Source organism: Ruditapes philippinarum, unplaced genomic scaffold, assembly GCF_026571515.1.
Source record: "Ruditapes philippinarum isolate M1 unplaced genomic scaffold, ASM2657151v2 ctg6592_1_1_1_1, whole genome shotgun sequence".
In the NCBI taxonomy this organism is placed as follows: Eukaryota; Metazoa; Mollusca; class Bivalvia; order Venerida; family Veneridae; genus Ruditapes; species Ruditapes philippinarum.
The window spans coordinates 1-17,282 of record NW_026858080.1 but is presented as its reverse complement, the minus strand read 5'-3'; the positions used below and the strand labels follow the sequence as shown (position 1 = coordinate 17,282).

Here is a 17,282-nt window from a genome sequence, read left to right as displayed (position 1 = left end):
TCCAGGTCTTATTTTGGTGTCCAAACAACCAAAATTAGTTTTATTAGCATAAAAATAGGTAACCTCATTGTGGTGAAATGGGAAGTACAATTTCTGTTTGCATGAGAAACTCTGACTTCGGATCATCCGTACATCAATATTAAATCAACAAACATGACTATAAGTGGCAGTCCTAATTTAACGGTATATTTCCGCATTGTAACGGATGTTTTCATACAAATTTAATCTTTTTACGAGATGATTACTTTTACTAAACCCCAGGTTTAGTGCACCGTGAAGCTTAAACGGTTAAAGTGTGTTTGCACAAATAAATATCACATTTGCTGTGTTCCGGATAGCAACTATAAAATTGTGACGTAGCGCATACACGAGCTCATTATAGTCTTCATTTGCATGTTAAAATTCGTATAAGAACTTTAGTGTTACCGTGGGGTTTCCCGTTTAAAATCCTAATTTATGAACAATATTTGATGAGATTTACAACAAAACTATTAAACAGGTTAATGAAACTGTAGAATGTTTGATTTTTAGGCCGACGGCAAAATATTTTTACATATTTATTTAATGTAACTTTAAGTATCAGGATTTAGCATATTTTATAAGCGATCGTAGAAACAAGTGACAGAAATCCCCCCATGTGAGCAACATGAAATACAAAGAAGGAATGATTCAGTTTCCATCTGTATTTACAATTTCATTGATAGACCTTTTGGCGTTGGGCGTATTTCAATCTGTTGTGTTTGAGAGCTACAATCGTTGGTTTATCAACATCTAATGGGTGTATTAGTGTTAAGTACAAAGTACGTGCAGTATCTTATTTATTACATAAACAATTTCAAGGACAACAAATATGCAAATGTACCACATAAAAACGTATTCTTGTCGTATAAATGTAAACAGATGTAGTTATATCACGTAGGCGCGGGTTATATTTCTTTACATTCTCAATTGAAGTCCTTGAAGTTTCCCGTGACATGTTCTAGTTTTTTATAACTAAGCTTTAACATAATATCTAAAATTTATATCCGGATATACCGTTTTATAAGAAGCAATAAATATCGCCGAGATAAAATTGTTGTTTGGTTGGCTGATATCCATCTGATATCAAGCTAAGACTGTTGAAAGAGAAATTAAAATATACTTAATCCTAGATCAAAAACCAAGCTTTGCCACCTTCTTTGCAACTACATGTAATTACAATTCCTTAAGATAGACTGCCGAGGGTCCGATATCTGTCTGTCTATACAGATAATGTATATCTTTTTACTGTTGATTTTTGTTAAGCATATACTTGTGATTGCCACATGCAAAATCTCGTCTTTTTTTGTATGTAAGAAATAAAAGTAGTTTATTTTTGAATGAAACCTAAACTTAATGAAGCATTCAGGAGACATTTCGCATGATAAGATCGGTATGGATGTAGGCGATAAGATTGCAAGTGAATGTTATATAAAGATTATGTTAAAAATAATGATATGAAAGTTTGAATTAAATAAAGTATCTAAAATACAATAAAAGATCGGCAAATGACACATATACACGACATTATGCCATTTGAAACGGCCAATTAAAATAATAAATTAATAACAAAAATACATATAAATCCCTAAGTATTAGGGTTAGTATACTTGGGTACATATTTCCGTAAAACGGATCATTTTCATAGCGTAAAAAATAGATAAAATGAAAACCGTAAAGAACTTCCAACACGGGCAACATTGAAAAATGTTGCATACTCGGTTTGACCGAGCCTGCACATGAACTGTTGTAATACTTGCAAGCTGCTGGTTTACTTTACCTTGCGCCTGCTGAAGAAAAATGTTCTTTATACACTCGCATATATGTTCATAAGGTGGTGATCATGAACCCTTCAATGAGGCCGTTCGTGTCATTCCATGAAAAGCGGCGTCTGAACCTATTGTAAATATGTGTTTGTACCCTAAAAGAAAATACAAGTAATAGAACTTGACAGGGGATCGGAGGTTATGAAACCTCCAGATTTTTTCACAAAAGAGCTTACCATTTATCTTTAGTTTTTGACTTATGATAATAGTACGTCGACATTTTCACAAAGCCACAGTAAGTTAAAAGTTTATCTTCACAAGATAAAAATTCATTTAAGATAAATCTTACGATGAAAAACTTCCGTAGCAACGTTCCTTAGATATTGATGAGCAAGTACTATAATTGTTAACTTGATAAATGTATTGAAGACTTAAACTTTAAAAATACAATTAGAAGAAACAAATTATTCAAACTGATAGATTTTCTATCTTGGATGTAAATTATTATATGGTTTAAATGATTCAGAAACAAAGTCTAATACGTTATTGCCAAGGTATAGAAGAATAAAAAAAAATGCAGATTGTACATACTGGCAGTAAAATCAAACACATGACATGGCACAAAACATAAGTTATCAAAATTTCTACGCAGCCACCAGGGGCGTACCTCGGGCTTATTTTGAGTATACGCAGAGTCCAGGTCTTAAGCCGAAGGGCCGCTACAGACGTATATCAAATATAGCTCTGTACTATAACCAGGGATTTAGGGGATATCTAAGTGATGAATTGTCATTTAATTGTATTTGTCTGTAGTTATGAAAATAACACCAAGTACATGTATTGAATGTAGAGCAATTGCACGACACTGTTTTAAATACTCAGTAGTTCAAAAGTTATTTACTGTTAGAAAAAAAATATAGCCATGAGCCTCTATTGTTATAAAAATGTTCTTTACGACAGAAATTTGCCGTAAGATTTTTTTGTGAAAAGGGCTCCTGTGCTCTGTAGGCCAATCACACAATGCTGCCATAGGACAAATTAAAAAGAAAAACAACAAGCATCATAATTATTTTAAAGATAACTTTTGACAAAAACATGAAAAAGTGGAACTAGTGAATGATTAGTCACTTTGCATGATTGTAGAGAATCATAATTGAAACAGTCTTTTAAATTTAGGGCTATTGTCTTACTTTTTGAGTCATTTGCCCCTGAAAGTGAGCATTTCTTTTAGGCAATGCACACACTTTAATACCGGGAGCATTTGATGAAACATCTTGGCACATTCTGACTAACCTAATATAAGGATGATTTATTTGTGATGGCTTTTGAGACGATTTATTGTATTATATCCGTCAATAATGAAAAAAAAAATATCTTGATAAAAACTGTTGAAGTGACTCCCCTGGTTTTTTGGAAATGACGTGACTGTATAAATTTTATATCGAAATTCAATGTATGTGTATGACAATAACTAATGTGCAGATCATTAGTTAACTGTTTTTTTCCAGAATAAATCTTTTATTTTGCAAAAGGACCTAAAATGGAAAACGTAACTCGAATTGACGAAATAAACGCACTAAATATCTATTACAGAATATTTCTTTATGATCTTGTTCATATTTATGTGCCACTGTTGATCCATGTAAAATTTTGATGTTTCATGTTTTAGACTTATGGATTGCAGCGGAGATCCTTTAAACAAAATTAATTGTTGTGAAATCGCCATGAAAATGTATAGAATTACAAGTGTCAATGGTATAGAAGAAAACATATCGGAGCATAATACCCTCTGAAATATTAGCACATTAGCTAGCGGGTCATGTTGACGTAAAAATGTAAACAGTTATCGATACATCGTTTACTTGTAGATTGTACTTGTTTTCGTAAAAAGGGCTGTTTTGCAAAACATCAAAACAAAAAGCAACGAGACTGTTGATTTAATAATTTAAAAAAAATATGTATAGTAGTTTGTTTAAGACATAAATGATTTAAACAAAATTACTTACATTTTAATTTTTTTTAACCAATCAATTGTCCTTATAAGCATCGAAATAGGAACAACCTAACAAACTTCGAAATAGGAACAAAAAAAAACAAAAAACAATAAAAAAACAACACGAAATTGAAAGTACCTGAAATAATACGTACCGATTTTTTTTATAAATAAAATGTATATTCTTGAATAATTACATTTACTTGATTTTATGTTGCCTTCAAATACGAGTATGTTATGGTGGGTGATTTGTGCCATTCGTGTTTTCGCCACGCGACCCCGCCCAGCGAAAAGTCGATAATTTATAAGTTAAAATGGCAGGGGCGCGCAGCGAAAACACGAATGGCACAAATCAGTCACCATACTAAATAATAAGACACATCCTTATTTGGCGTTGAGTATACACATTTTTACATAAATTTTACGTGCTCAAGTTGAAAATATATTTCTGTCAAATAGGGTACAATTTTCATTAGCCAAACATTCTTTCTGACATTGCACACGGTTAAAATTTCAGGTAAAAGACCGTACAAACAATAACCTTAAGGCCGTAAATCACGAAGTCAAGATGGCGAAACCCAGCCGGTCAAAATACGCCGGCAATGTAAAAATCCGTTACAACCAAACATTCCAGATAACAAATGAGAGATATCACTACACTAATACGGGACTGCATTGATATTTGCATTTTCACAAACAGTAAAGATCCTTGTTAGATGCATCAATTTAGATCTACATCAATGCATCTACAATGTGTTGAAAGGGCGATAAATAGTCGTTTACTTATGAAACATTGAAGGGGAGTTACCTGTTACTTTAGCAAAGTTCGTTTGCAAATGTGGTTTATTTATATGAATTAATGAAAAAGACGTGTCTTTGCTACCTATATTAAGACTTGCAAGCATGTGTGAACATTAAAGTACTGTATATACTTGTGTTAAAATACTTTCATTAACAATAGACAGTTTCATCAAGGCAAGCATAAATTTAGCGTGACTATAAAGGTTGTAGGAAACAAAACACCACATAAAGTATGACTATTCTCGGGTCAACCATCAAACATGACCACCAATAATAGTTTAAAAAGATAAGACAAATCATAGAACAACGCCATGTAGTACTTTTAGTTGTGAAATACTTTGGTACAATACTGGATCAATAATCAAGAAAGTCCGTTAACTTGTTCAAAAACATTTCACAAATCGTATGATCTATTGAAATATAACTGATCAATTCATTCACAAGCTATTCTCGTGATTGGTAACAGTTGTTTTTGTGAACGGGAACTCGTTACAATGTCAATCAAATAAACGTTTATTTTACCTCGTACATTTTCTGAGTCATTTTACAATATAGATAATTTACCGATATGATGTTGTTAAAGCTGTCTTAAATCAAGCACAAACTGTTTGAAACGGCTGTACCCAGTATATTCAGTGGTCTTAAATCAGGAACAAGCTATATGAAATAACTGTACTCAGTGTATCTAGTGGTCTTAAATCTGGAACAAACTGTTTGGATAAAACTTATTATACCTCAAATTTTTCATAATAATTAGCCATAACCATTTATCATAACAAATTGTGATAAGCTAAAAAGCATTTGTTTGGATTGAATACATAACCGTCTCATCAGGTTAAAAAAACAAACAAAAGAAGACAACTAGTCTGTAAATCATTGTATATCATATGTATACAAACGACCGCAAGAACTGCATACAATTGTTACTCCCTTACATTTGAGAGTATAAGGGAGAAAGCACTATGAGGCACCACGCCCAGAAGGAAATATTGGAACAATATTTAATAGCTATACTGGAACAATATGTAGCTTTTTAGAAATGCGTTTATCTTTGCTGTACGGAAAAGAAGCATTAAATTGGATTACCTTATTTTCTTCTTTTCAAAAAATGTCTGAAAGTTTATGTTTAAGCTGTGAGCATATTGAGACAATTTTTACCATAAAGCACATACCAAACATGAAATCACCTTTATTTTGATTAAGTATCAGCAGTAGTATCAAGCAGTAACTTGTACTTGTTTTCATAAGATACCTGGTACAATTCTAGATCAACATTTGAGCAAGTATAGAAGGTTATCCACGTGCTTGGTAGCAACAGCTGATGTAGTTTTGAATATAAATGAAAAACAAGAAAATATATGACTTCAAATTAATATGTTTGAACATATTGTTAAATATTGTAACAGTTGTTTTGAGAAATAATTGTCTCATTAATATGCATTATATTATTTATCATCTGACATTTCAATATCTTTATTTCGACCAATCATTGACAAACACATATAGCAAGTTTGTTACATTGTGAATAATTTGAATCAATATCATCACACATTGTTAAACACAAAGATTTAGGAGGGAAAAATACTCAGAAATTTATTTGGAGAGTTTTCAAGAAATATAACCGATTAACGGTAGGGAGCAATAAGATTGGATATTATTTACATTTAGCTGAAACCTGTAGAATGTGAGTACCTTATTACTGTTTATTTATTTATCTATTTATTTATCAACTTATACTTTTATTCATCTTAGGCACCGACTTACAAAATTTCGAAACTTGCTTATTTTAAAATTCTGAAATTTTGAAAGTTTATTTATTTTTTTTAAAGTGTTTCAATATGTAGCAACTATAGATATGAAACTTCAGTGTCAAACGAAGAACTGCTTTTGGGATTTTACGGAGCAAATGATGAATTCACGCGGGATGAAATGTTAGATTTGTATATTTCAAGAATGACAATCACGTCTGATTTCTATTTAACGCTTAACATTATTTTACATTTCAGTTCTAAACAAAAAGAAAATAGAGAAGAAAAAAGTACATATGAAAACGTTTACAAACTGGCGTTTATTTAAAAAGTTCTGTACATTTACCTTTTTTTTCGATTTGCATGTAAAAAATATAAAAAGTCATACATAGATATGTTTGCCATCACAGAATGCAATCAGATATGTACTTTAGGGGCCAATGGCTCCATCGTCGGACGGTCGAGACAAACTTTCTCAGTGACAATTGTCTCGATCGGCTCTGTAAAATGAATCATTTAAAACAGAATCGGCTGCGTCACATACTATCATTTGGTGATTATATAACATATTTATAATTTTCTAGTCAGAATCATACCTAAAAGATTTGAAACTGATCACTTAAATAATTTCTTCCCAATTTCTATTATCATAATTATAAAATAATATATTCATAAAATATTGATGACCCGAATACGAGCTCCGTTTTTTTCACGCTTTCTATTGACAAACGAACGACCCGGTCGAATGCACGGCATACCTTACATAAAACAAAATATAGAGGATATTTGTTTGTTTGTGTGTATGATGAATTTTATTTCATCGAGTGAGCTTTAAAATCAATATCCTCACTCGTGGCTACGCCACTCGTGAGAATATTGTTTTTAAAGTTCACGAGATAAAATTCCGCCTTACACAACAAACAAACATTTTTTTTATTTTATGCTTAAAAGCATTTTAAAACGAAATGTCCTTGACATTAACTTTAATATTAAAATATGTTTTCCCCACTGGTAGCCTATATTATGTGCATGTCAAAGTCGAATTTCTCATAAAATACAAGAAGTCTTGGGCTGAAAAATAAGCTCGATAATCAACGTTAAATGGCGGTGATATTATTAATTCTTTTAAAAAATATGAATGATCATTTGTTTTAATAATAAAAACAAACAATGGTAGTCGGAGAAAAATCCAACTATCCATCCATATTTCTGTTACTTACTGCGAATTTATATTGGACCTGGCTCTGTTAAATATAAACGGCCGCCATTTTTAAAAGTTGTCAAAATGTTTATTTCACGGGAGGAAAACAATTGTGCTTGATTCAGTGGGATATCATTTGGATTTGTTAGTAAAACACCTTTTAAAAAGAAAAAAAAACTTATTTGAGGATTATAACAGACAATTTTTAAGTGTTGACAGATGTGTAACATTAAAATAAACGGCTAGGAAATTGAAAACTTGAATTTGTTGAAAGGCTGCCTTACGAACGCTGGGTTGTTTACTTATTCTTTGGCCTGATGGCTGTCATTGCTTTTCAAGTTTTCATAAAGCATACGGCAGTTATTGCTCAAAGGGTACTTAAATATGCCAAATGTCACCAAGAACAGTTTTGCGCGTGGAAAGAATGTATTTTTCAGACAATAAAAATGAAACAAAAAATTAACAGACGATATTTGGCGATTGGTAAATTGGATCAATAGAAGTAAGTTTTCTTCTTTTTGTTACTTTTGACATTTATGAAATTTATTAATTTCAGCTTTGCTTTTTCTAAACAGTCTGACATTGTCATAATTGTCGGCAAAAAATAAAATTGAGGTACCACATGGAGAAAATCTTTAAAAAAAGTAGTTTCGTCATTGAAAAGTTAGAAGTTATATTTTGATAATTTCACTGTGAAATTATCAAACATAATTTTCACAGATAAATCAGTAATCCACTGAAATGCATAAAATAAATCAAAATAACTGTATCAGAAAAATGTGTCTGATAATCGAATTGTTGCGAACGTACAACGCGGTCGGTTGACGGATAAATGGACATCAAGCCGAATTCTCTGCGGATTGATAAATTAATTCTTATAGGGCTGGAAGTCAATGATAAAAGTATTAAGGGATAATCTTAGTACCTGTTAATTACCTGTACTTAGTTAAGCACCTGAGTAAAATAAGCAATGTTGAGTAAACTATAGCTGGATAGCTTCCTTAACATGAGTTAAAAGTCTCAGGTGAGTTGAATCTCACAGCGGTAAGAGAGGCAAGAGACTCGAAGACGACGACCTGAGCCACTTGGTCGCGAACGTCTGTTGTTTTCGATTATGAACATGATATCTTTTGATAAAACCTTATCAAATATTTGATTAAAATAAAAGTTGTGAGTTAAAAATAAATCAATATATTCAATAATAAAATGTGAATAAATTAATTTAATCTCGTCTGCGAAAAACGCAACTCACATTCACCTTAACCTTTAGACCACAATCATCATTTGCTTGTTGTCGATGATTATGTCTGTTAATTCGTCATTATTTCAAACAAAATATTTGATTTTTACCTTCTACTTCTTTTTTTAGATATTTGTTATCTACCGAAGATGCCGATATTCAAATACACTGGCGTGGTAAGATCTTACGTACACAAATTCATTAAAGTGATAATAACAATTTTATTTTCTTCCAATGTACCCCCCCCCCCCCCTGCAATATCCTTAATCGCCTTTATAGTTTTAGTTAATCGTCTTTACTGTATGATTTTTTCTCAAGCACCCATATTATAGAAATAATTCTTTGCATGTATTATCATCATTATTACATTATCTACCTAAAATTTAAAGATAATGGTTTAACTTATAACACTTCATCATAATTAAAACGGCATCTGATAAAAGTTAGAAGTGATATTACTTGACCGGTAATAGGGAATGTAGTTTCTCATAAATATACCGTATTTTCTTTTATTACAATAAGACATATATAGTAAGAATTTCATAGATTTCTACGATAAAAATCTTAATCTCATAAATGAGTTAAAATTATTTTAATTAACAATGTTGTGTATTCATGTCAGGTGTACATGTTGCTTTCAACCTTTATCAATACAACAGAAGGCGCGTTGAGCTGTGTTGAACATTCTGATGTAAGTGTTTGTTTATTAATTTACCTTTATTCTTTCATTGCTAAAGAAATATAAAATTCAAACAAAAGAAACGAGAGTGTCATAAATTGCGTTGTTTTGCATAGGCCTATTTATGATCAAATACTGATCTTTAGCTTGATTAGGAAAAAATTCTTTGATTTTACCATGTGACCTAATTCTTTGACACACATATTTTAAACTTGTATATCATCCAGACAGATATTGAAGATTCAATATAAAATGTAATCTTAAGAGTATGAACAAAGTTTTTTGTTTCATTTGATCCGATGATCTAGTTATAGACCAAAAACATATTCGAAACTAACCATTTTACAAGTATAACTGGTAAAAGCGCCTATTTATTACATTGTGCTCAAGTGACCTTAATTGAATTCAAATTCTGTTTACAATGATTTATGTGGCTGGAAACATCAACCGCTTAAAAACCAGAAAACAGTCTAAAACATAGCTTTAAAATTCCTTAAATATACGATTTTGGGCTTGGATATTCAAGGGTCAAGGTTTCAGTGACGATTAAAACTGTTCGTGATAAATATCTAGACAACTATGTAAATGGAGAAAAACAGAATCCTTCAAGAATGTCACAATAATAAAAATGAAAATAATGCAGGGTTTGTTTGAGTTTGTTCGTGTACGGTACTGGAAAGTGCAGGTTAACGTTCAGGCCCAATAGCACCGGCTTGAGCAGAATTCAACATTTAAACACAAAAGGGGTGAAATTTTAGAAACATTCGCAAATATGCTCATACAGCCGATATCATGGAACCTTCAAATTTACTCTAAAACGTTCAAAAGATGTTCGGCCGTATTGACTACATCTTTTTGTTAGCAGTTCTTGTGACAAATCACATAATCAAATGATATAGTAGAGATAAAGTAGATGGATATTATTGGATATTATTGATTAGTTCAACAAAAATGGAATCTGTTTAGTAACGGTTCAGTATTTTTCTATTTCAGTGTCCTGCCGGAAGTGCATGTTTGCTTCCGGGAATTGGAAAAGCAACACAATTTGCCCCAAAACTATGTTACCCGTGTAAGTTAAATACGTCGAACATTTTTTAACAATTAATCAGCAATATCTTCTAAATGTTCAAAATGATATTTACTTTGTTTCTTTATTTCTCGTAATGAATATTTTTGCATTTCTTAAACTATCATTGTAAATACTCTAAGATTTGCCTTTCTTCTTCTTATTTTTTTAAAACTTTTTTTCTATTTTTTTTTTTTTCTAAAAAATCATGGCCTTTAGAATACAATCATTTTAAACCTAAACCTCCGTTACATTTCATAAATGATATATTTTGAAAAGTTGTAATTACATAGTTTGGTTTTCAATATTACTATTATAGTTCCCGTTCAAAAGAGCTAATAAAAATTACAAAAATACTCAAGGGAACCAGCTTTTAAAAATTAAGTTTATATTGACAAAGATTGCATTGCATTCCAAGTGGTAGTTTCATAACTGCCAATGAATTAACTTAGGCACAACAAATTTATTAATGGCATCTTTTTTAGGTTCATGTGCCGACTTGAATCAATGTTACATTGAAGGAGGCATGGTGACGCAATGCAACTGTTCTGGGTCGGGTTTTACTGGATGCAACTGTGAAACAAGTAAACATCCGTTTTACGTGATTGTTCTCAATCAAAATCGTTGAACTTTACTTTAAATTTGATAATTTTATTTTCACATAACACCGACAAAGTACAGGTCATATGGTGACTTTAGAGCTTTACTGGTGGTGGAAGACCTCACGTGTCCGTGCATGCATTATTTCAGGCACAAACGGGCGCCTGCATAGAACTGGCTAGCTTTATATATTTATTGATATATGATTGCTTGCAACATTCTAGAATTATGTTACAATTTTATCAAATAAGTGAACAAGGTAATGCGACAGTGAACTTACTTAGGGAAGAAGTATTGTGAGATCATTCGGACAACTACTAATGCAAGCTTATTTTGAAGATATTTTATGATCTTGTATAAATTAACATTATTATATCGAGCAACGTTTATCAATATCTATTAGTTATCTTTAAAGTCGTATACTGTAAAATGTCTGTATAACTTATGTATGAATTGCATTCTTTCAAATATATTTTTGTATTCTTCAAATAAATCATTTTTATGATTAAAGATATAGTAAGCTAATCCTTGAGTAAAATATTTTAATCACAAAACATATTTGAAATATTTGAAATTCTTACTAAATATGTTTAATTTGAATAAAAGAATGAATAGATTATGTACGGGAAGCTGCGTTTCCTATTACGGGACAAGTCTTTTCTTTCAAAAAATATGCCAGTTTTGTTATGACACTATATTATTCTATTAATGTGTTGAATTCAAACAACATAACAAGTGTACTTTGTGAAGTCAAAGCATGTTTATTTATTTTACAATTGCAAAGAGACTGTGTAGCAATTATCAATATTTTCTAATATCAAATTCTAGCAAAGTATATCTTTAATTTAGATATTGATGATTGTGCTAATTCACCATGTTTGCATGGAGGTACATGTAATGACTGGATCAATTACTACAATTGCACATGTTTGCCTGGATTTAGTGGAGAGAACTGTGAAATAGGTACGTTGTTAATCCAAATTATTATGCCGAACTTTCTTTCATTTTGAGCTTTACAAATTGAAAATGCATTTGCATAGGATTTACAATCCATGCATACTTCATGTTTTTAATTTTATGCTTTGACCAAAACCTATCTACGGTTGAAACCTTACATGACTTTTGGTTAAACTTCAGTTGGGGGAGGGTACTTCTATCTGATATTTATTTTACTTTGCTTTAAATCATCTATCACAAAATTGTCTAACAGAAGTTTTAAACATGAAGTGAAATACTTCTATACCGTACTACATTTTCTCTTAACACATTATTTAAAATTCTCTGTCAAAGTCGTTTAGAATTTTTTTCATGAAGATCATACTTTTAAGTCAGAATTCAATATAGATGACAAATAACTGTGATTTCATTTTCTGTATTATAGCTCTCAGAGGTTGTGATGATTTGCAACCCGAGGACAGAGTTAATGGGGAATATGTCATCTACAATAGCCAAGACGAGCCATACAAAGTGTACTGCGAATTCCACGCAAGTTATGGCTACACGTTTATACTAAAAGAAAACGCTGGAAAGGCTGACCTGAACCGCCTTTGGTCATATTATACTGAAGTGTTAGTAAGACACTTGCGTTCAAATGGACATCAGTATGATACTACAATGGAACAGGCTGGTAGTTATTCTGCATTGGTTCCGAATCTAAGTATCCAGTACAATACAAATGTTGCTTATGAAACTCCAGTCAACAGTGCAACAATGGGTCCTTATTTGTATCTTGGCTTCTTACCAACGGCTTTTGCATCAAGCCCAACTATACAGGGATACCGAGCAAATGGTACCGACTACACGTTCTCGAATTGTGATGACACTCCTAATAGTTATCTGGCATTCTTTGTTAACCCCAACAATAACGATCCAACTGACAAGCACTTGAGTTGCTGCTATACACCATTGATGAGATATTGGATTGAAGATGCTGCTAACCAGGCTTCGAATTATATTCCGTGGGATTACTTCTACCAGTTTGAGATGAGCATGGGAGGCTGTAGTGGATATGCTATCAATGGCTACAACACTTTGGTAGACATAGTTGGTGCAACGTTAGGTTTTCGTTTTGGTATGTAGTTTAATGTACTATCAATTATTTTACTCAAAATATTTCAAATGAAAATTCAGTAGCATGTCAACATACTGTATTTTCAATTATGCAATATTGACTGACAAATTATGATATAACAAAATGTAATAAATAATGATATAACAGAATTTGTTACTTTACATTATTGCCAATAATATCTAAAATATTTAATTCAAATATTGCATGTTGTTTTTTAAAGAGAAACACGTCCCTCTTACCATTTTAGGCTATAACTAATCGGCATTTAAAGTATCTCTTCTATTTTTCAGATAACTAGAAAGGCTCAATAATTGCTATTGAAAAGAAAACATATTGGACGACATCCTGAAGAAAACCTTTGAACGATTGCATTAGATTATGCACATCTTTTCATATATATTTATTATGTCCATATACGTTTGTCCGTCTTTTGAGGATTATGCCCTAATTACTGAGACAAATAACATGTTGTACAAAGTTGGGAACATTTATTGCCATAAATATACGGTGTCCTATTTTCCGATAATACCATCTCTTAGTCGAAAACACAAATAACATAGTGCGCAGTTTCTAAAACATGCCATTTTTCTAAGCCCTTCTTTTGCTAACACAAATTACATAATGTAACAGTTTGTGACTATTATTATGCCTATACATTTACTATATATCTTACCTTTTGAAGGTAATGCTGATTATGCACTCCAGTTTGCTGACATAAATGATTTAATATACCAAGTTCTAAAACAAACTGTTAAAATAAATATGCATTTACGATGCATCGGCTTTTGCTCACAAAGGTAGCAAAATATACATCTTTGAAACACTCTTACTGAAAATGCCCTTCCTTCCGATTGCTTCAATAAAATAATGAAACCACTACGACTTTAAATTTCTGCAATCATTTTTCCTGACACAAAAACAAAATGCAGGAAGTTTAGAAACAATTTATCATGCATTTACATATTCTTTCTTTTGTTGGTACAAATAATGCAGTACGTCATGTAAGTTGGAAAAACTTGTATGTCTATACATTTACTATGCTCTCCACTTCGTTGGCACAAATAACAAAATGCCCTAAGCTGGGAAATACTTTTATGCCTTCTTATTTGCTACGGTGGGAAAATCTTTACATTTGTTAACTGAACACTTATAATGTGCTGTAAATTTGTTGTACATCCATTTACATAAATAGTTACGACAGAAAATATATATGCTTAAGTAGTAGTAGATATATCTTTCCAGAATCCTGATAATCTGAATTAAAAGCTGGATATTGTTGAAGAATCATCTAAATATTCAAAGAGTCGGAAAATTTTATCTGATGAAACGACGCCTGAAATCTGAAACTCGCAAACTATCACTTTATAACGTTATTTCCTATGAATGTTTGTGTACAGCCATTAAATTTAATTATCTTGTTCTTTATTTGTTTGTATAGAATTATATTATGGTTTCTTTCTCATATGGGTATTATTCCTGAATTGGTAATTGATGCAAGAAATTGAACAAAAATAATGAACAACAATTTACACTTGATGAATTTCAATTTTGTTTGCAACAAATCGTCCTCTGGTGCTATTTGATTATGTCACTTTCCTGTTTCTTACTTTCATTATTTGTAAAACTGAAAATTGATGTTATATCAGGTTACCATATGAATGTGTTTAGGGTTGTTTTTTTTTGTTTTTTTTTGTGTATTTTTAGGTATTTGTTTTAAATATTGTACTTGTATATATTTAATTTACTTGAATAAAACATTTTCTTCCCTCCCCTCTCATGTGTTGTGTTTGTTTGCAAAAAAAACATATTTTTGTAATTTCGGTCCCATACATTTGATGTTGCCATTATTACGTACTCCGTGAGATCGGGATTTACGTTTACTAATGTTCAAAATAGAAAATATATCTTTGGTACCATATATTGAAGGTATCATAATTATAATGTGATAATCAACTTATACATTGATACTTTTGTTCAATACATCGATAAAATGGTATCATATATTGTAACAAAGAATTTATATATTGATAATTCGGTTCCATATAAGGACATCTGGTTCCATACAATGCTTATTTGGTGCCATATATTGAAGAACTGGTATCATATAATGTAATTATCAACTTATATATTGCTACTTTGGTTCAATACATCGATAAAATGGTATCATCTATTGTAAAAACGAATAAATACATTGATAATTCGGTTCCATATAAGGACACCTGGTTACATACATGATACCAGTTCTTCAATGTATGCACTAAAGAAGCCGAATCAAATAGTTTTTAGAAATGAGGGAAAGGTAACAAGAACTGTCAAAGGACCACCGTGCTTCACTTTCCTCAGTCCTTCATGGCACATTGGGACATTTTCTATATATTAAGGAAATATTTGAATCACGTTCACCCCGACATTTAAATGGGCATGGCAGGCAGAACTTATCAATATAAATGTATGTAAAGTTTAAAAGTCATAATTGAAGCTACTGACCATAAATAAGAACATTTTTAAAGATAAGTGCATCTCGACCTTTTACCTTTGATCGAAAATGAGCACTGACAGTAGGAGACATAAAGTTTTATCTACTCACAAAGTTTGAAAATGACCAGTCAATGCATTGGGTTTTTTTTAAATAATTGTATGCCTTTTTATAGCAGAACACAGTGACCTTCGCATTGGACTTGTTGACCTGAAAATAAGCTACTTTGGTTCCATATAATGGAAAATTGCTATCTTATAATGTGTCACAAGTCAGAGATGGCCAGAGTGGGTAGTTCTATCATCAAAATAACTATTTTACAAAAAAGACCTTTTACATTTATATACACATTTATTTATACAATAAAATTCAATACATTCACTAAAATATATAATTTTATCAAATAGAAAAGTACTTATTTGATAGTTATGAAATTTTAAATTCCCTAAAGTAATTAAGAAATTTTAATTATTGTCACTGGAAAATATCCTTAGAAAACATATTAAAACACATATATTGTCTCTATCGTTCATTCCACTTAACAGTTTATTTTGCCGTCCAAAACACTATGTAAAATGCCACACGGAACTGCTCCGACCTTAAAAGGTCAATATTCACACTAACTTTGAAAGTCAATCACACCGACCATGTAAGGTCATAATAATAAATGTTACCTCCGACCTATAAAGGTCAATTATTGTAATAACAAAATGTCACCTCCGACCAACAAAGGTCAATGTAGAACAGCAAAATAAAAGGTTACGATTCTGCGTAGACGATACAATTAATGTTGATCCACTCTCAGCATAATACAAAATACTGTGTGGTATTCAGTTGCTGGTACTTCACGCTAATAAAACCATAGCACCATGCACACTCTTGACATTGATATGTCCTTCAGCCCCATGACCTATCAATGAAGACACTTTTCTTACTAGATATTTTACACACATTAAATTTGAGTAATACAAATATATGAAAGGAAAGTATAGGAAAATAAACCCACATTTACAATTTAACTTATTCAACTTATTCAATATAACAACTTTACTTTTATCAAATAATTTTCCATGTACAAAGGAATTCAACGAAAAACATTTATAATTTGCAAATAATTAAATATTTCACTTACCCTGATATCTAGGTAGACAGTCACTGTTAAATAAAGCTTGTCATTAGAATGGCTTTATAAAATGAACACCATTTTCATTAAATTTAAATAATGAATTCTGCCAAGCTCTAACATCATAATTCTTCATAAAACTGAGCAAAACTGACTGAGTGTAAACCTATATGAACTATAGATAACAGTACATTTTAACACATTGGCCAGCTAACTAATACAGGTAAGTGTTCACTCAGGTATGAAGAAAACTATTTACACTGGTCAGTATTATAACTGTCTATTCCTAGAAACAGGTTTATAAGAGATTATATTTAAAAATAGATAAAATATAATTGATTTTGTGACATAATGTAACAAACAACGGATAGACTGCTACTTAGGTTCCATATATTAATTAAATGGTTTCATATATTGTAAAAATGAATTACTATATTGATAATACGGTTTCATATGAGGATATCTGGATCCATATATGGCTATTTTGGTACAATATATTG

The 17,282-nt window shown here is 31.2% G+C and overlaps 1 protein-coding gene and 1 long non-coding RNA gene across 2 annotated transcripts; one reads left to right on the top strand and one right to left on the bottom strand.

The window, feature by feature from the left end:
* Window positions 1–5,851: 5,851 nt before the first annotated feature.
* On the top strand, window positions 5,852–14,950 carry LOC132752015 (laminin subunit alpha-1-like). Its single transcript, XM_060742244.1, has 8 exons — window positions 5,852–6,262; window positions 8,897–8,943; window positions 9,390–9,458; window positions 10,440–10,515; window positions 10,998–11,096; window positions 11,962–12,075; window positions 12,494–13,183; window positions 13,474–14,950. Exons 2-8 carry the CDS (start codon window positions 8,917–8,919, stop codon window positions 13,479–13,481), a joined length of 1,083 nt encoding a protein of 360 aa, XP_060598227.1. The 5' UTR covers window positions 5,852–6,262; window positions 8,897–8,916; the 3' UTR covers window positions 13,482–14,950.
* On the bottom strand, window positions 13,473–17,276 carry LOC132752016 (uncharacterized). Its single transcript, XR_009628756.1, has 2 exons — window positions 16,792–17,276; window positions 13,473–16,569 (listed from the first exon to the last, which is right to left on the bottom strand). It is a non-coding gene; the product is annotated as an uncharacterized LOC132752016 (long non-coding RNA).
* Window positions 17,277–17,282: the final 6 nt, after the last annotated feature.

What these genes read in the sequence shown, in the direction of transcription:
- LOC132752015 (XM_060742244.1), top strand. Translation starts at nt 8,917, where the DNA reads ATGCCGATATTCAAATACACTGGCGTG. An exon ending in CCCAAAACTATGTTACCCGT is followed by an intron (nt 10,516 to 10,997) that starts GTAAGTTAAATA and finishes CATCTTTTTTAG; the next exon opens with GTTCATGTGCCGACTTGAAT. An exon ending in TGGAGAGAACTGTGAAATAG is followed by an intron (nt 12,076 to 12,493) that starts GTACGTTGTTAA and finishes TCTGTATTATAG; the next exon opens with CTCTCAGAGGTTGTGATGAT.